The following is a 23,658-nucleotide window of genomic DNA, read 5'->3' on the forward strand; positions in this document are numbered from 1 at the left end:
CCTGCAGGATTTTATTGGAGGGCACCAGCGCCTGCAGCTGTACAGCTGCAGGCGCTGGTGCCGACCTTAAGATTTTCCTTGAAGTAGAAAAAGAATAATTTCCAAATTTTTTATTATCGAACCCTCTTTATAATTAACAAAATTGTGGAGAAAAGAAAAGATCTTATGTGTCAAAACATCTTGTACGTAGCGCATGTCTGAGTCTGTGGGGGTCAAAGGTCACGCCAAAGCTTAAATCTTATTGGTCAGTTTGCTTTTGTTTATTTGGCAGCTTGGCGCTTTTTTTTCTGTAAGCTAAAAATTAATGACAGGAGTCTGAACCTCCCGTAGTTCTAAGAGTGGTTTGGATCCCGGCTGAGCTTTGTACCGTGTTCGGTTCTGGCGGGTCGTCGGTTTATGAGCTTCTTTGATTTTTCCCAAACTGGAGAGCTGATGGGTCACCAGTTAGCTGACATCTGCTGCTCTTCCTGAGCGTCGCGCAAAGACTGTGGGTTAAACAAATTAATTTAGTCAAAACGTTCCCCAAAAGAGTAAAAATTAACCAAACATTGTTGCTTTACTTTCTCCTCCTTTGGACGTCTGACTCCACCTGAACCTGCGAATCAACATCCTCCTCTTTCCGTGGATCACATGGTCAGGCTTCACTTCCATGTCTTTATTATTTAGCATCGTTTGTGTAAACAAAAAAGAAAAAGGGTTTGCTGCTTTAGTGGTTTATGTTTGTGCTGCTTTTGTGCGACGTGCACATGATGCGCGTTGGAGAGGTGGTTGTGCTCTATCAGGTGCAGTTTTGTACCTTCCGATCTGTCAGACTTTGTTTTTTCGACATCTGCTGGTGTCGGCCAGCTGGTGACCTGTCAGCTTTTAAGTTTGCGAAACCACAAAAAAAGCTAATAAATCGGTGACCCACCAGAACCGCACACTGTAAAAAGCTTAGGATCTTAGAACTATGAGAGGTTCAAACTCCACTCATCATTTTTAGCTCACAGAAAAATCAAACTGACCAATAAGATTTAGGCTTTGGCGTGCCCTTTGACCCCCAAAGACTCACACTGATGTGCGCTACATACAAGATGTTTTGGCACAAAATAACTTTTCCTTCTCTACACAATTTTGTTAATAGTAAAGAGGGTTGGATAATAAAACATACAATAACTTTTCTTTTCTTTTTTTATTTAAAGGAAAATCTCAGTGCGTCCAGCAGCAACAATCCCGACTCTCAGTCACTTGTGGGTAATTTAGAGTCACACAGAAAACCTCCTAAAGGGAATCAAACTTAAAACTCTGAACTAAGAACTTCTGATCACATAATAGCAATTAACCATAGCTGCAATGGTAAATTATTGTCATTAGTCCCTAACATTAATATGATCAGGCAGCATGTAATCATATATATACGTATATATACTATTGTTATGAAGGCTGAGCCAAGAAAATGTATGTCTGTATCAAACAAGTAGCTTTTTTGTGTTACTCTGTACCCGTGAAGTAGCTCTCAGTCTCTAAAAGGTTGGTGACCCCTGGTTTAGACTCGTTAGATTCTTTAGACTCAACTCAGCACAGAAACACTGAGGAACCAGAACTGAACCAGAACCCAAATCCAGGAATCAGAGGTTCAGTGAATGTGATGTTGAAGGTGTGGAGGAGGATCAGTGAGTCAGAGGAAACTCTGTAGAAGGACAGAATGCCAGCAGGACAGTCCACATACACTGCTACTCTGTTAGAGACAGAGGAGGAGGAGAGACGAGTTTCTATGTTATTGTGCCAGACAGAGTAACCACCATCAGAGCAGTTCAGACTCCAGGAATGATCATTATATCCAAACACACAGTCTCTACTGTTTCCTTTCCTCTTGATTCTTCTGTAACTCACTGATATATCAACTTTTCCTCTCCACTCAACCTCCCAGTAACAGCGACCAGTCAGACCAGTTCTACACAGCAGCTGATCCCAGTTATCAAATCTTTCTGGATGATCAGGATATGACTGAAGCTCCTTCACACATGTCACCTTCCTGCCGTCTTCAGACAGTTTGAGTTTTCTGTTCACTGTGTTTGTGTCGATGGTGAGTTGACAGGAATCTGATGGAGAGAACAAACACAATCCAGCTGCAGTTATTGATCATTTATTGACACTTTGATGATGACTCCTGAATGAGTGATGTGACAGTTTGAAGATGGTTGAATGTGAGCTGCTTTGTTGTCATGAATCAGATAAAAAACACACTTACACTTCCTCAGACCTGGTGTCAAGAATGGGACTCCAGCAGGCTCCACCCTGAAAGGAGGAGGGGGGTCAGACCATCAGTCTCTTTCAGCACTTCCTCTACCAACCAACACCACCAGGTGGCGCTGCACACGTTTACAATAAGACCAAGAAGAAGAAGCAGCATCCTGAATCCAGCAGTAATGGGTTGTAAAAGTAATCCTCCCTCCACTGCAGAAGTTCTGGATGAGCTGATCTTGTCTTTTTTATCTTTCTTAGTAAATTTATCAGAACTTTGGATCTGAACGAGTTCCTCTACTCTCATTTTTACTTTTTCTACTTTTTTTCATCATTCACTGCAATTCTTCCTTCCTTCTGGAAAACAAAGGATTTATTTTATTCCCTGATTGCTTTCATACGTTTGATCATTTTCCAGATGTCGCCTCCTGGTGGAGATCAAACTGTCAAAAAGATAAAGCTACTAAACTTCTAAATCTCTTTGTCTTATGAATAGTTTTCTTCACTTTTTCATGTGTTTTATATTTTAACCCACAAATTCATTAAAGTTGAGAGGTTTGCTTGAAATCTGAAGTTATTTATTTCACTCTGAGAACTTTTAAACATCCATCTGACACCATGGAGCTGCTTTTCTTCTCATCTTTGCTTCTGGGGGCTGATTGGTCTGAAGCTCCATCCAACATTGTTTTAATGTCTTTTCTATCCTCAGTAAATCATCATAGAAATCTAACAGCTGAACTCCTTAGACTCCTGAATGAGTGATGTGACAGTTTGAAGATGGTTGAATCAGAATAAATTCATTATTATTTTCAGTTCCTATTTAGCTCCATGCACTCCACACGTTCTTAGTCAGAAGAATATTCCACAATCAGCTGAAATCTTCCTAGACACTAGAGTTAAATCAAGGACTGATCCATTTCCTGGATCAACATGTTTTTGTCTCTTTTCCATCATTCAAACATCATCAGTTCGTTCCCTCTAAATGTTCTTCTGCTTCTTTCAGTTACTTTCAGTGTTCTGTTTCCATCCCATTGTTTTCCATATGCATTAAAGTTACCACATGTTACTGATAATAATAGTTATATCTTTACTGATCAGTTCCTCTACTTATTATTCTGAATGTAGATGATCATTTCTAGATGTTGCTCATCCTCCTCTTGTTCCTTTCTTCCTGTCACTGAAACATTTAGACTTATTCTAAAATCTATATTTGCTCTCAGCCATGTCTCTTTATTACCAAATATTAGCGACGGTCAAACAAAGTCACTGATCAGCTGAATAGGAGAATCATTGTTGAAGCTCCAGCTGATCAAAACTTCAATCCAAGTTGCAGTTAAGATGATTTTATTTTCCTCAATATCATCAAAATTCAAAGGCAGAACATCAGTGGATATCAGATATTTGTGTCCAAAAGCAGAATTAAAACCAGATCTGCAGGTTTAAACAGTGATCAAAGACAAAAACATACTAGCTTGAAGCGGTCAGTAAAAAGTAAACCTCCCCCATCACCCACTGACTAAAGTCACCAGGTGAGCAAAAGCTGATCTATAATCACTAATAACACCATGTGATCCTGCGCTACGCCTATCCACAACACCAATACTGTCTGATTTGTGATGTAATTCATCTTCATATTTTAACTTCCTGTCCATCAGCCAATCAGCTTCTTGTATTTCCTCAGTAGATCCATCAGTGGAAGCCCCGCCCAGCCCATGATGCTCCTGGTTTGTGAAGACAGAGAGACAAACTGAACTCTGATAGGAAACAGTTTCAAACTGATTTTCTCTCTCCAACCTCTTGGTTCCACATGGAGCTATATTTGGCCCCCTGCTGCTCTGACTACCATGTCATTGTGGTTCCAGTAGATGGGTCGGTTTCCCAGGTTCATTCAGCACCATGTGAAAGATTCCTACAGTTTTTAATTGGATGTAGTTAAACTTACATAGCCAAAATTACCAGCAATATTTATAATTTAACTGTAATAAATACAAGCCAAAAACTGAATTACCATAATAAATTTTAAGCTTCAAACTAAATGTTTCCCAGCAGACTGACTAAAGACATTTCTCCCTCTTCCTCCTCTATCAGACCTTCTCTGCTCCTGCAGCAGGTTCCTCCATACCTGAGAGCTTCCAGTCTCCAGTGTGGATCCTTCAGTCCAGCCGACAGCAGCTTCACTCCTGAGTCTCCTGGATGATTGTAGCTCAGGTCCAACTCTTTCAGATGGGAGGGGTTGGAGGTCAGAGCTGAGGCCAGAGAAGCACAGCCTTCCTCTGAGACCAAACAGCCTGATAAGCTGCAGACACACAATTCATCACATGATGAGAACATGAGAACATTGAGGTAGAACCCAAGGTCTGAACTGGTCATTTTCACGAGAGGCAAACACTCAAGAAATGATATTAATTATGATATTAATATCATGAAATGCTAAAACATTCTGTAGGTAACAAAAATCTAAATTAGTCATTTATAAAATGGATGAGAAATTCTAACAACTGGTTGGAGGAAGAATCTGCAATAATGCTTCTTTGTACACTGAGGATGCAGCAATCTGTCAAGTGTCCAGCGTTACACTAACAGTTAAAGCCTGATCCCCACCTTTCTACATTCCTCTCTTCTTGGTTCTTTCAGCCTGGAGTAAATGAAAACCAGCTGAGTTTATGTGTCAAGACTTAGTGTAACATAGTTAAAATGGTTCAGGTTAAATCCTGCTAAAATGCACCATCTGCTGGTAAAACGGGGTATTGCATTCACCCTAGAAAGAGCGGGGTATTATGGGTAATCCTCAGAGCCATGAGGATCACTGTCGAGGTAACGTGTCTCTGCGATGTGATGAAGAAATATTATTTATAAAATATGTTTATGGTTTTCGTTTTTGCATATTATTGAAATATGTTTAGTCCATGTTATGTTAGCTTTGCTATTATATTGTTTTTGTTGCGTTATAGAAATGTTTAGTCCGTGAGAAAGTGTGGCGGGAATTTCCCACACATTAACATTATGGCTCCTCCTTGCAGGAGTTTCTTTCATGCCAGAGACTGACTTTACCTCGGTGCCCGTGTGTGAAATGCAGGTATGTTTTACTAAATCTCTGTAGCAGATGGCTAATATAAGGCAATTTTATATTAATAGTTTTATGTAGATATGGTTAATGTTTTTGCATTGTTCCAAGGTGCAAGTTCGTATAAGCTAAAATATAAAAATGGCATCTAGTGAATTAAATGTCAGCATTTTATTTTATTTTTCAGAGCATTTTAATTAATTGTGTTACTTTCTTTAAAAAGGACACTCACTGGTTGTTCCGTTGATGTAAACCAAATCCACTATACGATCACTGTAATTTTCAATTATTTTATTTTGGTTACTGTATTATGGGTAATCCTCAGAGCCATGAGGATCACTGTCGAGGAGTTTCTTTCATGCCAGAGACTGACTTTACCTCGGTGCCCGTGTGTGAAATGCAGGTATGAAATAAAGAAAACAACTGATGCCAGACTGAGCTCCTAGTCGTTCATTCCTGCACCAAGAAGCCACCAGATCCACGTAGGCCACATTGGTGCCGTGACTCGTCCAGAACTACATCGGACCGGGCTGGTGACTTCTGATCTTCACGTCGCTGGAGCTCCACTGTACCATCTGGGTTTTCAACAATAGTCTAAGTAACACATCTGAGTGTTTATAAATCCTTGGCAAAGGATATTTTCTTTTGAATGCTTTTGGACTTTTGTCAAAATGAATTTCAGTAATTTTGGACAATCAAACATGACTCCACTCTGTAGGGGTAGAGGTAGAGGGTTCTTTAACACCCCTGTTCCATTTTCAATGGGTGACAAAGTGTCGGGTGGGGCATTACTTGATGTAAATACTGAAAATGACTCATTTGTGACTGGGGAAGCTGTTACACCCAGTAGTCAGACCTGTCCTAATATTCAACCTCGTCAGTGTTCTAGCACATCTACCCCAGATTCTCATGTTAATAATGCTGGGCTAGTTGATCAGATGAGCACTATTGTCCAACAAATAGGGCAACAGCTGGCTGATAGTGTTATGGCACACCTGAACTCAAGCACCCCAAGTGGTACTGCAATAAAGAATACTCAAAATGAGAGCCATCAAGTTCCATGCAGCTCATTGGATCTTTCTCAGGTCCAGCTCGTCTCCAGAAGCCAGGTGAGAGAACCACCTATTTTTAAAGGGGAGAGTTCTGATACAGTTACAGTTGATGAATGGGAGGACTCAATGAAAAGTTACATCAAAAAGAGTGGTGTACAGCAAGAACACCAAGCTGAAGAAATCCTGATCCATCTTAGAGGCAGAGCAAGGGATGTTGTGAGGTGTGGAATACGCAACTGTGGAATTGATGTTCAGCACAATCCACAAGCCATCTATTCTCTTCTTCGCAAGCACTTTGGGTCTGATCAGTGCTCCCCCGTACCACTTGCTGATTTTTACTCCACCCGGCCAAAAGAGAACGAGGATCCATTCGAATATTGGCTAAGATTGAATGGAGCAGCTGATGTTGCTGTTAGCCGTCTTCAAGAACAGGGTAAGACCTTTGACAATCCAAGTGTTGAAGTTACTCGCATGTTCATCAGAAACTGTCCATGTAAAGATTTAGCTATCACCTTCAGATCTAAGACCATAGAAAAATGGTCAGCACAAGATGTTCAGGAGGTGTTGGATGAGTATCATATGGAAAAGGGACTGCGGTCTGCTCGGAAAGAAAGCAGAATCAGTGTGAACCGTGCGGAGGTGGACTGCACAGCGCCCACATCTGTTCAGAAGCAGGAACTGCAACAATGTGTAGCCCCAGACAATTCCACTATGGACAGGCTGATTAGCATGTTGGAGAAAGTCCTACTTCAGGCCCAAGGTAACTCCCAGTCCGGCAGAAGGCAACCTGTTAAAAACCGTTTGCCAAATATTAAAGGACTGAACGACATACCATGTTCTGTGTGTAATGATAATTCTCACACTGCTCGTACACACTGCCGCCAGAATAATCTGTGCTTCTTCTGCCATCTTCCTGGCCATTCAAGTCGAAACTGCCGTCAGAGAGAGCAGCTGCCTTCCCACAACCAGCAGGAAAACTGAAAGATCTGCGTGGAGGGGAGGACAGCGCAGATCATCTTAATGACACTCCCAACTTGGATTCTTCTGATGATGACTGTGAGACACTGTACATTAATTACAGCAGCAAAGTCCCACCACAAAAGACACTAATTGTGCAAGCCCCTCAGAGACTTTCAAAGACTGACAGCTTGTTCTACACAGATGTGACTGTTGGAGGGAAGCATTCTCTCAAAGCCTTGGTTGATAGTGGATCAATGGCATGCACCATAAGTGAGGAGGCTGAAGCAAAACTTTCAAACTGTCTCACAAACCTGGATAAGAAACCAGCTGCTGATTTTGTTATTGTTGGATGTGGAGGTCATGTCGTCACACCTTCTGCATTGTATGAACTCACTCTGACAGTTTTTGACCTTAATGTCATAATCCCTGTTTTAGTAGTTCCAGGCCAAACTGATGAAATGATATTGGGCAGTAATGCTATCAGATGGCTGATTTCACAAATGAAAACCTCTTTTGATGGGACAACTGACTGTTCCTCTCAGAGAGGCATTCACAAAGACAATTTGCCCTGTTTAATGTCTCTGCTGTCAGACTCAATATCCTGTGACCCAGACATGAAACCCATCAAAGTGGGCACAGCCAAACTCAAAAGGTCTGTAACTCTCCAGCCCCTAACTGAACATTTAGTTTGGGCCAAACTGCCTACATCTGATGTTTCTTTAGTTGGATGTTCAGTCATCATTGAACCAACTCAGTCCAAGTGCCGACCCAGACAAATCCTAGTGGGGAGAGTTGTGGCGTCATTGTATGGTGACGGGTGTGTTCCTGTCAAGATTGTAAATCCAACTGAAAAACCTCTCACTCTGAGAAGAAATGCAAAAGTTGCCGATGTGTCCACTTGTGTTTCTGTACAGGACTTCGCCAAGCCTGAGCTCATCCAATCCAACACACAGTACACCAAAGACCCTGTAAAGACACCAGTATCTGACAAGGAGATGTCTCATATTCTGAGTGACATTGGACTCCAGGACTTGGACCTCTCATCCTGTGAAGTCTCCCTTGAGTGGAAAAATAAGTTATTGCAAGTCATTCAGCAGTATGAATACATCTTTTCTCGGCATAAAATGGACTGTGGGGATGCTACAGATTTTGTGCACAGAATACGACTTGTGGATGACAAACCCTTTAGACTACCATACAGGCGTGTTCCGCCCTGCCATTATGAAAAACTGCGCACTGCTCTGAGTGAAATGGAGGAGTTAGGAATTATTCGTAAATCACAAAGCGAATACGCCTCTCCTTTGGTTCTGGTTGTTAAGCCTAATGGAGACCTCCGCATCTGCAATGATTTCAGATGGCTGAATGCGCGAACCGTTAAAGATGCGCATCCATTGCCTCATCAAACAGATGCCCTCGCCGCACTTGGTGGGAATGTATTCTTTTCCACCATGGACCTGACTTCAGGGTTCTATAATGTGAGGCTACACGAGGATGACAAAAGGTTCACTGCCTTTTCATCTCCATTTGGCCTGCATGAGTACAATAGGATGCCTCAAGGCTTGACCAATAGCCCTGCAACTTTCATGCGAATGATGATGTCTATTTTTGGGGACCAAAATTTCACTAGTTTGCTATGTTATTTGGATGACCTGATGGTCTTTGCCCCATCTGAACAGGTTGCGCTTGATCGGCTCCAGATGGTTTTCTCTCGTCTGGCTGCAAATAACTTAAAACTGTCTCCAAAAAAGTGTCACTTCCTTCGTAGGTCAGTGAAATTTTTGGGTCATGTGATAAGTGAGGACGGTGTAAGCACTGATCCTAGTAAAGTTGAGGCTATCAGTGAGGTACAGGAAACTGATCTCATGGAGCCTGATGGTGAGACACCATGTGCCAGGAAAATTAGATCCTTTCTTGGGATGGTCCTTTATTATCATCACTTTATTGGGAAGTGCTCTGTCAAAGCCAAACCACTCTTTAGCCTTGTAGCTGAGCCTGGAGCGACAAACAAAAAAGGGCGAGGCAACAAACCCAAATTCAAAAAGGGTCAGGTTAAACTGTCCCCATCTGACTGGACTGACGAGTGCAAGGAAGCATTTAAAACTTTGAAAAACGATTTGATAAGTAGTGTTACCTTGGCTCATCCGGATTTTAATGCTCCATTCATCCTTGCGGTCGATGCCTCTTTTGATGGCATTGGAGCTGTTTTGTCACAGCTTCCCCCTGATGGAAGGGTGGCTAGACCAGTGGCTTTTGCCAGTAGGACTCTCTCACGCTCACAGCTAAACTATCCAGCACATCGCTTGGAATTTCTTGCTCTTAAATGGGCAATATGCGACAAGTTTAGCCACTGGCTAAAAGGGCGTCATTTCACAGTTTGGACAGACAACAACCCATTAACATACATACTAACCAAGCCAAGGTTAGATGCGTGTGAACAACGGTGGGTTTCCAGGCTCGCTGCCTATAGTTTCGATCTGAATTATGTTCCTGGTAGCAAAAATGTTGTCGCTGATGCCTTGAGTAGAGAACCATTTGTTCAGTCATGCATGAGCCATCGCATCGTAACTGAACCATATACCGCACTGCTTAACCAGGTGAACGGTATGATGGACAAAACGGTCCAAGATGCGTTTCGTTGTACGAACAACTGTCAGCTGGTTGTTGAGAGCACAGATGACAATGCTGAGGTTCCCTCACCGACTCCCCAGACATTAACGTCACAAGATGTGTCAGCTGTTCTTGAGGCACATGAGTCTGGAGGTTTCAGTCAGACAAGAGCCACTGATCCAGTTGTCTTGCAACTCAGTGACATTGATCAATCTGCCTTGATGCCAAAGAGTGAACTTGCTAATTTACAAGGTCAGGATGGTGTGTTGGGCCGACTTTTCTATTATATGCAGCGTCACAGGAGACCCACCAGACGTGAACGCGCAAGTGAGTCACCTGGTGTTCTAAACTTCCTGAGACATTGGCCTAAGCTTGTCATTAAAGATGGCCTGATGTACAGAGTTAAAAAAGACAAACAAATGAACATGACAACTCAACAGTTTATTGTCCCTGACTCTTTAAAAGCCAAGGTCCTCCAAGGGGTGCATGACTCAGCTGGTCATCAGGGCCAGGCCCGCACTCTGTCTCTCGCCAGACAGAGATTCTTTTGGATTGGGATGGAACGTGACATCATTAACCATGTGAAGTGCTGTTTTCGATGTGTGGTTGGTAAAACTCCAGAACCTAATGACAGAGCTCCCCTTGAAAGTATTCACACCTCTGAGCCAATGGAACTGGTCTGTATTGACTTTTGGACAGCTGAGCTCTCAGATAGGCGCTGTGTCGATGTTCTAGTTGTAACAGACCACTTTTCCAAGATGGCACATGCGTTTCCATGCAAAAATCAGTCAGCCAAACAAGTTGCTCGTCGTCTGTGGGATGACTTCTTTTGCATATATGGCTTTCCTAAACGCATTCATTCAGATCAAGGAGCAAATTTTGAAAGTCTTCTCATCAAAGAACTGCTGGACATGGCTGGCATACAAAAATCTCACACCACACCGTACCACCCGATGGGGAATGGCATTGTTGAACGTTACAACAGAACCTTAGGTAACATGATACGAGCACTTCCTCCCCAGTCCAAGTCAAGATGGCCTCAGATGCTCCGAATGCTAACATTCTGCTACAATTGCACTGAGCATGAAACAACTGGGTTTGCACCGTTTTTCCTTATGTTCGGCAGGATCCCGCGCCTGCCCATTGATGTGGTTTTCCAGCACGCTCTGTCAAATGGCCCAGTTGTAGACCATCATGAGTTTGTCTCCCGCCTCAAACATGACCTCTCTGTGGCTGCCCGCATTGCTCAACAAAACAGTTCATCTGAACAAGCCCACCAAGCAATGTACTACAACCGCAAAGCTAAAGGCTCTCCTCTCGATGTGGGTGACAGAGTTTTGGTTGCTAATCGTGGTGAGCGAGGGAAGAGGAAAATTGCAGACAAATGGGAATCAACAGTATATGAAGTGGTGTCTGTGAAGCCTGATATAAATGTGTATTGCATCAAAGATCCTGTCACATCAAGGACAAAGGTTCTCCACAGAAATCTTCTACTTCCTGTCAACTTTCTAACTGCTGCTGCCATTTCTGCTGTTGCAGACCATTCCCCTTGCCCTTCCACAGCGGGAAGTGGACTCTCTGACCCTATTGTGCCTGATGAAGTACAGGACAATGAAACTAAAACTGTGAACTGGCTTTTGCAAATGGAGGACAATAGTTGTGTGGATGAAGTTGTAAATCACCCTGACTGTGCTTCTGACATTCCAGTACGTGGTTCTTCAGTGGACATTGTGTGTCCTATCTCAAGTGATGTGACCAAGGATTTGCCTGAACCTGATCTCCCTGGATCTGTTGCACTGTCAGACTTTCCTGAACCAGTTTCCAACCTTACAACTGCAGCTGTCCTCTCTGAGCCCATTCAGCATGATCTTTCAGCTGAACATAGTACTGACACAAAACTGGACTTGCCTGCGACTGATGTTGTTTGCACTCAGCCGTCTCGGCTATGCACTAGGTCGGGTAGGCCTGTTAAGCCTCCAGCCAGACTTATATGTGAAATGAATGAACAGGTTGTGGATGATTCCATGTCAACTGTGGACTCTCTGTTTTCCTTTGTAAGGACCATGTTTGCAGGGTAGATTTGTGTTGTTTCAAAGTTTTTTTGTTTTGTTTTTTTTCCCTCAGTGACTGCTTTGTAGAGCAATGGTTGTATGTCAAAAGGTGTAAATGGCATCTTTTGGGTCTGTGTTGGTAAGAGTAATGGCCGCACTTTTGCTAACATTATTCCTCATGGATAGTTTTGAACTGATGTGACTACTATGTGCTCTTTTTATTGCACTTTTATTTTAGTGCTGTGTGTACTTGTTTGATACAACCCCATTTTAGCAGAATTTACAGGGGGTGTATGTAACATAGTTAAAATGGTTCAGGTTAAATCCTGCTAAAATGCACCATCTGCTGGTAAAACGGGGTATTGCATTCACCCTAGAAAGAGCGGGGTATTATGGGTAATCCTCAGAGCCATGAGGATCACTGTCGAGGTAACGTGTCTCTGCGATGTGATGAAGAAATATTATTTATAAAATATGTTTATGGTTTTCGTTTTTGCATATTATTGAAATATGTTTAGTCCATGTTATGTTAGCTTTGCTATTATATTGTTTTTGTTGCGTTATAGAAATGTTTAGTTCGTGAGAAAGTGTGGCGGGAATTTCCCACACATTAACATTATGGCTCCTCCTTGCAGGAGTTTCTTTCATGCCAGAGACTGACTTTACCTCGGTGCCCGTGTGTGAAATGCAGGTATGTTTTACTAAATCTCTGTAGCAGATGGCTAATATAAGGCAATTTTATATTAATAGTTTTATGTAGATATGGTTAATGTTTTTGCATTGTTCCAAGGTGCAAGTTCGTATAAGCTAAAATATAAAAATGGCATCTAGTGAATTAAATGTCAGCATTTTATTTTATTTTTCAGAGCATTTTAATTAATTGTGTTACTTTCTTTAAAAAGGACACTCACTGGTTGTTCCGTTGATGTAAACCAAATCCACTATACGATCACTGTAATTTTCAATTATTTTATTTTGGTTACTGTATTATGGGTAATCCTCAGAGCCATGAGGATCACTGTCGAGGAGTTTCTTTCATGCCAGAGACTGACTTTACCTCGGTGCCCGTGTGTGAAATGCAGGTATGAAATAAAGAAAACAACTGATGCCAGACTGAGCTCCTAGTCGTTCATTCCTGCACCAAGAAGCCACCAGATCCACGTAGGCCACATTAGCATGATTAGCCTCATCACAGTCAGACATTTACTGATGTTATAATCTGCTACTGAAATAAAATTTACATAATCTCTTATAGCAGCTAATGGACAGAAATCTGGTTTCACCAGGATTGAGAACATTTTACCTGAGAGTTTCCAGGTTGCAGTTTGGACTCTTCAGTCCAGCAGAGAGAAGCTTCACTCCTGAATCCTGCAGGTTGTTGTTACTCAGGTCCAGTTCTCTGAGACTGGAGGACTGGGAGCTGAGAACTGAGGACAGAGCTTCACAGCTTCTCTCTGAGAGGTTACAGCCACTCAGTCTGAGGAGACAGAGAGAAAAATCTGTTATTAATCCATCAAATGTATGTGTTACTTTCCAGTCAACAATATTCTTCTTGGATTGATTTTAGAATAGGTCATATTTTTCAAAACTTTATGATATCTTTATTTTGAACTGGTTTATTCTATAGTTGGGACTTTAGCCTTGAAGAACTGAACTACAGGCATCAAGGAGGCTGGCAAGAGAACTATTAAAATCTACAATGAACTGCATTAATTCAGTGACAGTTTCAATAGAAAGCAGCAGACTAGGAAACAATATACCGATAAATAATAAGTAAATACCAGTAGATGGTTTGGTTTCCTAGGTACATTAAGCACCATGTGAAAGAATCCTACTGTTTTAATGGGCTGCTGTTTGCAAAGTTGTACAGTTCATTTAATCCCAAAGTTTTTTCTGCAAAATAAGTGCATGAATTTCCCTCCTAAGACTTTCTTAACACATGATATTTATGAATTAATTAGAGGTGTGCCGATTGATCGGCCACCGATCACAATCGGCCGACTTCCGTGAATAAGTGTATGATCGGTGATCGCTGATCACGGTCTCCTGTTGCCGATCACCAAAACGAATCACATTTATCTCACTTCTCAGCCTGCAGCTCATCTCCTCTTTCCTTCACACTGCGCAGCAACAAATCCTGTCGTGTGGAACTATAAAGCTCTGACACTGAATGGGGAAGTTTGCGTGTTGCGGTGGAAAATTACCTCAGGGGTGAAGCGCGTTAAAATGCATCGACACAACAAGTCTAATATGGCATTTAAAAAACAGGATGGCCGGTAAAGTAGGTATAGCAGCACAACTACCAACACTCACCCAGATTAGCATCACGGTCAAAATGCTAAACAAAAACCAGAAAAATAATTCAAGAATTTGAGCTGGTGGAGAAATACGTTGGTTCTGCTCTCGCTGTTGAACCAACGCTATTTGCTACTGGTGGTCTCCATACCTGAGAGCTTCCAGTCTCCAGTGTGGATCCTTCAGTCCAGCCAACAGCAGCTTCACTCCCGAGTCTCCTGGATGATTGTAGCTCAGGTCCAACTCTTTCAGATGGGAGGGGTTGGAGGTCAGACCTGAGGCCAGAGAAGCACCGCCTTCCTCTGAGACCAAACAGCCTGATAATCTGCAGACACACAATTCATCACATAATGAGAATATGAGAACATTAAGGTAGAACCTTAAGTCTGAACTGGATATTTTCACAAGAGGAAAACACTCCAGAAACAGGAGGTACTCCTGTTAATACCATAAAATAGTAATAAAACTGTATTTCATTCTGTAGATAATAAAAATTAACATTTATCACACGTAGAAGGGATGAGAAATTCTAACAACTGGTAGGAGGAAGAATCTGCAATAATGCTTCTTTGTACACTGAGGATGCAGCAATCTGTCAAGTGTCCAGCGTTACACTAACAGTTAAAGCCTGATCCCCACCTTTCTACATTCCTCTCTTCTTGGTTCTTTCAGCCTGGAGTAAATGAAAACCAGCTGAGTTTATGTGTCAAGACTTAGCATGATTAGCCTCATCACAGTCAGACATCTACTGATGTTATAATCTGCTACTGAAATAAAATTTACAAGATCTTTCTGTAAACGACAGAAATCTGGTTTCACCAGGATTGAGAACATTTTACCTGAGAGTTTCCAGGTTGCAGTTTGGACTCTTCAGTCCAGCAGAGAGAAGCTTCACTCCTGAATCCTGCAGGTTGTTGTTACTCAGGTCCAGTTCTCTGAGACTGGAGGACTGGGAGCTGAGAACTGAGGACAGAGCTTCACAGCTTCTCTCTGAGAGGTTACAGCCACTCAGTCTGAGGAGACAGAGAAAAAATCTGTTATTAAACAATTCTTCAAAATTTTTTTGTTTTCCAAACAATATTTTTCAGAAAACTTTATTTTACTTGGGCTGTTGTAAACAAATGTTTTGGTAATCAAGTAATCTATTAATTATTCTTCCGATTAATCGAATTACCGGGTAAAAAAATTTATAAAATAAAATATTGGTAAATCCGGCATAACATTGGGTGTTACTATGGCATATCAATATCAGTCCAGTTTTTCATTTTTGAGCTTCCCTAACAGTTACTTTTCTGTATTTTAGAAAATTAACCTGTAACAATAATAGTTCACTTTCTACGTTAACTTGAAGTAAAGTTCTACAAAGATCTGAAATTCTATTCAATTTAATAATAAAGAGGCAGGCTCACAAATATGCTCATAAAAAATGTATATACTCCAGAGTTTAGGTTATGTATTCATCTTCAGTCATTTTAATAGACTAATTCTCACCGTGCCCCATAGCTGTCAAGCTTCGGGTTTCAGAATATGGGAAACGTCGCATGGAGCTTGCGGCGTGGGGGCCAGGCAAGCGAACGAACATAAGATGGGGTGGAGGGGAGGAAATAGACCAGGGGACGAAAGTAAGAATGGGGGGGGGGGGGCAATATGGGATATTGGAGGTCAGGCACATTTGTTTGTCACACTCAGAAACTCATTTACCAGCCATGTCCCACCATGATGATTTCTGCCACCCGTTTGTTGAAAGCGGGATGATTTGAAATTTATTGTGCGGTTTGTCCCCAAAAATGATGAAAACCCAGGCATTATTATCAATCAATAAAAATCCCACGGGCCAAACTTGAAAATTGGACGTTATGCCGCTGACACTTAGCTTTCATCAACAACTCAGAGGCAGAAGTCAGATCTACGCGTAACGCAAGTAATGTTCCGGCCGGAACACGATGCGCTTAATAATAAAATATAAATTAACGAAGCTTCGAGGCAGGTAAATTTTCCTAGAGGAATTTTAATAATCAAGGTACTCAAAACATTCCAGTAATCGTTTCAACCCTATATTTTACACCTAGTTATGTTACCTTTTGTTGTAAACTGGTTCATTGTATAGTCCTCCAGTCTTAAAGGACACAACAGACAACCAGAAGGCTAGAAATAGAATTATCCAATTCCATAAGGAACTAAGGGAATCATATTTAAATTTTAACATAAAGAGGAGGTCTTTTTACTTCTTGAATATGTAACATTATGTCCAGCTGCTGAGGGAAGTCTGTCTCCCTGACCCCTCAGTTTGACACTTTGAAGAGACAATGCACCGATAAATAAACTGAAACATGAATATATATTTACCTCATCAAAAGCAGATTTCTATCAAAATAAATGCAGTAACAATTTGTGTCCTTACAGAACTTTGTTGGAGGCTTTAACCACTGGCAGCAGCCTCAGAAGAACCTCCTCTGAAGCAGAGTATTTCTTCAGGTCAAACACATCCAGATCTTTTCCTGATGACACTAAGATGAAACCCAGAGCTGACCACTGAGCAGGAGACAGTTTATCTGTGGAGAGACTTCCTGAACTCAGAGACTGTTGGATCTCCTCCACTAGAGAACGATCATTCAGTTCATTCAGACAGTGGAACAGATTGATGCTTTTCTCTGCAGACACATTCTCATTGATCTTCTCCTTGATGTACTGAACTGTTTCCTGATTGGTCTGTGAGCTACTTCCTGTTTGTGTGAGCAGACCTTGTAGGAGTCTCTGATTGGTCGGGAGTGAAAGTCCAACGAGGAAGCGGAGGAACAAGTCCAGCTGTCCATTTGGACTCTGTAAGGCCTGGTCAACAGCTCTCTGGTGGAGAGAAATTATTTTAGGTTTATTAAATAATAAAAACTTCTTAGATGTTTGTGTTTCTTCCATCAGGTTGACACCAGAGTTGATGAAGGTCAGATGAACATGAAGAGCAGCCAGAAACTCCTGAACACTCAGATGGACAAAGCAGAACACCTTGTCCTGGTACAGCCCTCTCTCCTCTTTAAAGATCTCTGTGAACACTCCTGAGTACACTGAGGCTGCTCTGATATCGATGCCACACTCTGTCAGGTCTGATTCATAGAAGATCAGGTTTCCTTTATGCAGCTGATCAAAAGCCAGTTTTCCCAGAGACTCAATCATCTTCCTGCTCTCTGGACTCCAGTGTGGATCTGTTTCAGCTCCTCCATCATACTTGACCTTCATCACTTTGGTCTGAACAACCAGGAAGTGGATGTACATCTCAGTCAGGGTGCTGGGCAGCTCTCCTCCCTCTCTGGTCTCCAACACATCCTCCAGAACTGTAGCAGTGATCCAGCAGAAGACTGGGATGTGGCACATGATGTGGAGGCTTCGTGATGTCTTCATGTGGGAGATGATCCTGCTGGCCTGCTGCTTATCTCTGAATCTCTTCCTGAAGTACTCCTCCTTCTGTGGGTCATTGAACCCTCTGACCTCTGTCACCATGTCAACACACTGAGGAGGGATCTGATTGGCAGCTGCAGGTCGTGTGGTTATCCAGAGGAGAGCAGAGGGAAGCATTTTCCCCCTGATGAGGTTTGTCAGCAGAACGTCCACTGAGGTGGACTCTGTAGCATCAGTCAGGATCTCCTTGTTGTGGAAGTCCAGAGGAAGTCGACTCTCATCCAGTCCATCAAAGATGAACAGAACCTGGAAGTGTTCAAAGCTGCAGATTTCTTTGGTTTCACTAAAGAAATGATGAACAAGTTCCACCAAACTGAACTTTTTCTCTTTCAGCAAATTCAGCTCTCTGAACGTGAATGGAAATATGAACTGGATGTTCTGGTGGGCTTTGTCTTCAGCCCAGTCCAGAGTGAACTTCTGTGTTAGGACTGTTTTCCCAATGCCAGCCACTCCCTTTGTCATCACTGTTCTGATTGGTTGATCTCTTCCAGGTGGGACTTTAAAGATGTCTTCTTGTCTGATTGTTGTTTCTGGTCTGTGTGTTTTCCTGGATGCTGTTTCAATCTGTCTGACCTCATGTTCATCATTGACCTCTCCACTCCCTCCCTCTGTGATGTAGAGCTCTGTGTAGATCTGGTTCAGAAGGGTTGGACTTCCTGCTTTAGCAATCCCCTCAAACACAGACTGGAACTTCTTCTTCAGACCAGATTTAAGTTGATGTTGACAAACTGCAGCAAATTGTTCTAATGACACAAAAAGTAAAATCAGTAACTAAACAATATTATTTTCTGAAGATGATGTTAATAAATGTGATTCCATCTCTTCAGACATCAGTAAATGTATGATTTATCCTTCAGGTCAAAACTTCGTAGAAATCCTCTTACTGATCTCCAGACGGTCAGCCAGCTCCGCCTGCTTCATCCTCCGCAGGAAGTTCAGTGTGATCTTCATCACTGCCTCTCTGCTGCTCCTCCTCTGTTCTTCATCCTCACCTTCCAACACTTCATCATCATCTCTCTGACTTTTTGAACATTCTGTGTTATCAGGACTCAGAACCTTCTGAATCTTTTTCAACTCATTTTTCACAAAAGTGACAATGTTGTCCTCCAGCAGCTGGAAAAGAATAATAGATGAAGGAAACATCAGAGTGAAATAATGGAGCCAAACACCAGATGGATGTTGAACAAACTGACAGTCCTCTGATCTATAAAGCCCAGCATGGAGATGAATGGAGCATGGAGAACCCATAGAAAAATAGATGTTGTTCTTATACAGACCATAAATATGGAGTCCAGCTGCATTTGATGCTGCTGGACAGATGGACCATTGGGAACCTCTGAGCTCTGCTGGTCCATTCTGTGGAGGAACCAGGAACAATTAGGAAGTCACAAAATAGTCATCCAACAGTTAACAGATTAAATCATCCAACGTTTCACAATAAAAGCCCCATAGCAGAAAAATAGATCATTGCATAACCACAATACAAAGATGTTAGAAAGAGGAAGATGAACTACAAAGATGAAGAAAAATAACACCAGAATCACTCAATAGACATTTTAAAAAGTTGGTGCTGAACTTGGATTTCAAACACTCTAAACTTTCATTAGATCTGATGCTGGTGGAGACAGTTTCCCAGAGCTTGGGGACAGTGGAAGTGAAGGCTCTGTCCACACAGGTCTTCAGGACAGTGTGGGACATCCATCAGGTTCTGATGACTAGATCTGAGGTGATGTGGACATGGAGGAGGTTTGAGATATGTGGGTGTGTGTCCATGTGGTGTCCTCTCCTGGATGTTGTAGTGGGGATTTTAAAATGGATCCTGTAGATCCTTGGAAGCCAGTGAGATCATATTTTATCTGTCTATACAGAGACAATCAAAAGGTAAAGGTCCATGAAGTGATACCTTAATGTGAGCAGTGAACAAGGTGATCCAAGTAGTTGTAAAGATTTAATTTTCCTGCTGATCCCACTAAGAACCAACAGAACCTCTGATGGTCCACATCAGCTCAGTTTGGTTGGGTTCCAGCAGATCTCACCAACCACATCATGAAGCTTTCCTTCCCTGCTGAACTGCTCTCACAATGCACACAGGAACCAAGTCCTGATGGACCAGACTGGCTTTACCAGGTATTTCCCAGTGGAAATGTGTTCCACTGTTAGTCTGACATGGAGCCAGGAGGCAACAGAACATCATCATCATCACCCCAGAGATTAATATATAAAGGTTCTTTCATTAGAACAGTTGGTTTATGTAGATAATGGATCAAACCTCTGTAAATATAACTGGAAATATTTGAGTTCTTACTGGTTCATTTTCCACAGATACAGCACATAGAAACCGCTCACTTCTCTGATGATGGAGGTCCAGGAGAATTAAAGTCAGTGCAATAATTTCTTAATTCATCACTCTTACAGGACACACAGCTGGGTTCTGGTTGTGGCTTTATTCGCTGATGGATCCTGATGGAAAAACATCTACTATAAACTTTCTGTGGAGATTTCATTTAAAAATAATTCTTATTTTGACTACTTGTAAAATAAAGAGGTGTGAGACACAGATCATCAACTTCATGTTCTAAATGATTCCCATCAGAACCAGTTCAATCCTCCAACACGTTCCTGATCATTGATCCTCCTAAATAATGTCCAGCCTTGTTTAAAGAGCAGAAATATGTTTCTGAGCTTTTGGGTGATGTTTAAAATAGAAATCATAAACTCCATGGAAACTATTTTCTTTCAACATTAATCATTCATCAGATTTAGACAACAATACAAATATCAACCTAGACAATAAATTCACTTCTGCCTTTTTGTTTGTGTGCTAAGAATAATATTTAATGAAATAAATGTGCCTGTTTCATTTGGAAAAATTAAGTTAATGCAAAACTTACATAAAATGCAGTTAAATATGTGAGGTTCAAAGGTCATGTGAACATAATAGCTTATGTGTCCTGATTGAGGATTTTCCTTGTTCTTTCCATTTTATATTTTAGAGGTTACAGCAGAAAAGTAAGTTTATTCTGGTTAGATATTTTGTTTCCTATTGTTCATCAGCAGTATTTTTTTTAATAATTTCTTTTAAATTGTTTGCATTCTTCTAGTGCAGGGATGTCAAACTCCAGTCCTCAAGGGCCGGTGTCCTGCAACTTTTAGATGTGCCTCTGCTGCACCACACCTGAATAGAATAATTAGGTCATTAGCAAGGCTCTGGAGAACTGATCTACACAAGGAGGAGGTAATGTAGCCATTTCATTCCAGTGTTTTGTACCTGTGGCAGATCTAAAAACTGTAGGACTGAGTCCCTCGAGGACTGGAGTTTGACACCTGTGTTCTAGTGGACGAGGTTCTGGACAACAAGCCCAACAGCCATCACTCCCTGTAGCTGTAGAATTTTGCTAATTGACCTCTGCTGAATCACTCACAGATGTCACAGTGCTGGCCATTACATTCCCCTTGGTCTTAATGCTAGGATGTTCCCGTTGATGACTGATGGATGATGTACTGAAGCTGTAATCTTGTAATTCTCTGAAGAAAGATCTGTCAAAATCTTGACATGTCACTAGATAAATGCAACCGTATCACTAAATCCTGCCTGGTATCCAGTTGTCTCCATTATATCATAAGCTTTACAGCTTTACACTCTCTTAACTTGTATGGCAGCTTGGAAAAGATTGCTCTCATATTTATGGGCATGTCCAGCTCCTGCATTTACTCCAGCTGTTCCATTACATTACAGCAGCCACACAAAAATAAAGAATAACTCTGTAATGCCCTAATGTCCTCAGTTCTTATTGTTGGCCAAGACAAAGCCTTGTTAATATATGCAGTTGCAGCTTTGTAAGGGTTTCCACAATGTTCCTGCAACAAAGTCTTTCCTACTGTATAGCTATAATCTCGTGTTTAAATCTCGACTAAAAACCGACCTGTTTAGAATTGTATTTGAAATGTAACCAATTACAAATTTATTGATGGAACTTGACTTAATGTTGTCTTTTGATTGTTGATTCTATGTTGCTTTGTGTTTCTGTGTTTATGATGTGAAGCACTTTGAAATGCATTGCTGCTGAAATGTGCTATACAATTAAAATTTAATTTGATTTGATTTGATCATCTGGATCCATATGCTGACAACTGCGCACCAGCTCACGAGGTTGACCTTTAGTAAATTGTTCCTGGTAGTACAGACAGTAAGCATTGGTTGTTTTGATTTCAACTTTTTGTTCGTAGGTTTTAATAAAGGCTCTGTACTGCAGAGGATCACCATCATAAACAGGAATGTCACATGGTGGGAGAGTCAGACTCTGTTGCTGCTTTACCAAGGCTGCTGTGATTTCAGTTTGTCTGCTAATGATGGTAAGAAGTTCTCCAGGTAATTGTAAACTGTTTGATGGTTGGGTTCCATTCTCATTATGTTTGAAAAGCTTTTTTGATTGTATTTGGGTTCCACTGGCTTTATGTTGACCCCCCACAGGGTGCTGGTTTGTTGCTACAGTTCTCTTTGGTCTTACATCCATAGATTTATTTTCCTTTGATGTCATCTTTAATTCACTTCTTTGTTTAGTCTGTTTGACAGCATCACTTTGAGTTGTTGAATTTTTGACAGTATACTAGCCAATTTAATACTGCACTAGTTAAACGTTGATCTGTTGCTGCTTTTTAAAGACATGCTGAGCAGCTAACATTGTACCTGTTGATTGCGTGTAAAGTCAATCCCAAAGATCTTGTTTGTTGTTCAAATTTGTTCCAGTCAGATGAACCATTTGTGAACAAATCCATTTATTCCATGATACATGGCAACAGCGTTAACAATGACTCCACCACAGCGGTCAAAAAACTTGTATACTCTTCAGGGTTCAACACCTGTCAGCTCTTGGTTCATTTACTGGAGTTCATAGTCCCATCTAGTTACCAAAAACCCAAAATACAAATATGTGGCTCCTATAGAGACCAATGAAGTCCATGATACAATGTTCCTAAGTTGATTATTGGACCATGTAAGCATGGAAACATCAATGTCATTGATGTATGACATATTAAAAGAAAATAACCTAATATTCAGACGAATGTTCCCATTACAACAGAACCCAACAGAACTTGTTATCATCACATGGCCACAATGACAGATATAAACACAACAATTACAGCAGTTAGAAACATCTCACCTCTCTGATGGTGGAGATCCAGGAGATTTAAAGTGAGTGATCACATCTTTTGACCTGTCACTCTTAAAGGACACACAGCTGGGTTCTGGTTCTGGTTCTGGTTTGAGTCTCTGATGGATCCTGACAAAAACATGATAATTAAAACTTAATCAGCAAAGAGGAGCAGCAGCAGCTTCATCACCACGTCTGTTCTGGCCTGATATAGTGAACGCTGTGTGAAAAGGGCTGTGGACAGTTAGAGATGGTGACCTCACCTCTGACCTTTGCTCTGGCTCTCATCTTCCCCACACAGAGTGGTTTTAGAGGGAGGGACTCCCTCCTCTCTGTCCTCACACTGATCCATGCTGCTGAATTCACATCAGCTCACACACACTTTCTACCTTCACCTGCAGAGGAAACACACATCATTCATCTGCACATCAACTCTGATCATCCTTTACATCATTAGAGCTGGAAAAAGATCAGCTGCTCCTCCTCTGATTGGCTCTTCTTCTCTGCTTCATATCAGTGTCAGGTGAATGCAGTCAGACAGCAGAGAGGCAGAGGAAGCTGCCATCAGCTGCTGCACTTCTACTATCAGTCCACTAGATGGAGACATGGAGCAACATTTACATTCACTGATTCAACCCGAACAGGAAGTATTTTAGTTAATTATTAATCTCTACAAGTGGATTATCTGCTGCATCAAAGATTACCTATTTAATAATCTGACTGAATTTAACACATCTTAACAGACTATTTTATAATACTAATAATAACTATTATTATTATTAGTAGTAGTAGTAATATTATAC

The 23,658-nt window shown here is 41.4% G+C and overlaps 1 protein-coding gene across 1 annotated transcript; it reads right to left on the bottom strand.

The window, feature by feature from the left end:
- Positions 1 to 1,089: 1,089 nt before the first annotated feature.
- LOC116724450 (NLR family CARD domain-containing protein 3-like) lies at positions 1,090 to 23,207 on the bottom strand. The gene is made up of 10 exons (XM_032570168.1): positions 23,119 to 23,207; positions 22,865 to 22,972; positions 18,980 to 19,058; positions 18,587 to 18,815; positions 16,654 to 18,445; positions 15,092 to 15,265; positions 13,261 to 13,434; positions 4,346 to 4,519; positions 2,231 to 2,277; positions 1,090 to 2,081 (listed from the first exon to the last, which is right to left on the bottom strand). Exons 1-10 carry the CDS (start codon positions 23,205 to 23,207, stop codon positions 1,555 to 1,557), a joined length of 3,393 nt encoding a protein of 1,130 aa, XP_032426059.1. The 3' UTR covers positions 1,090 to 1,554.
- Between the last annotated feature and the right edge of the window lie 451 nt (positions 23,208 to 23,658).

Source organism: Xiphophorus hellerii, chromosome 8 (assembly GCF_003331165.1).
Source record: "Xiphophorus hellerii strain 12219 chromosome 8, Xiphophorus_hellerii-4.1, whole genome shotgun sequence".
NCBI classification, from domain to species: Eukaryota; Metazoa; Chordata; class Actinopteri; order Cyprinodontiformes; family Poeciliidae; genus Xiphophorus; species Xiphophorus hellerii.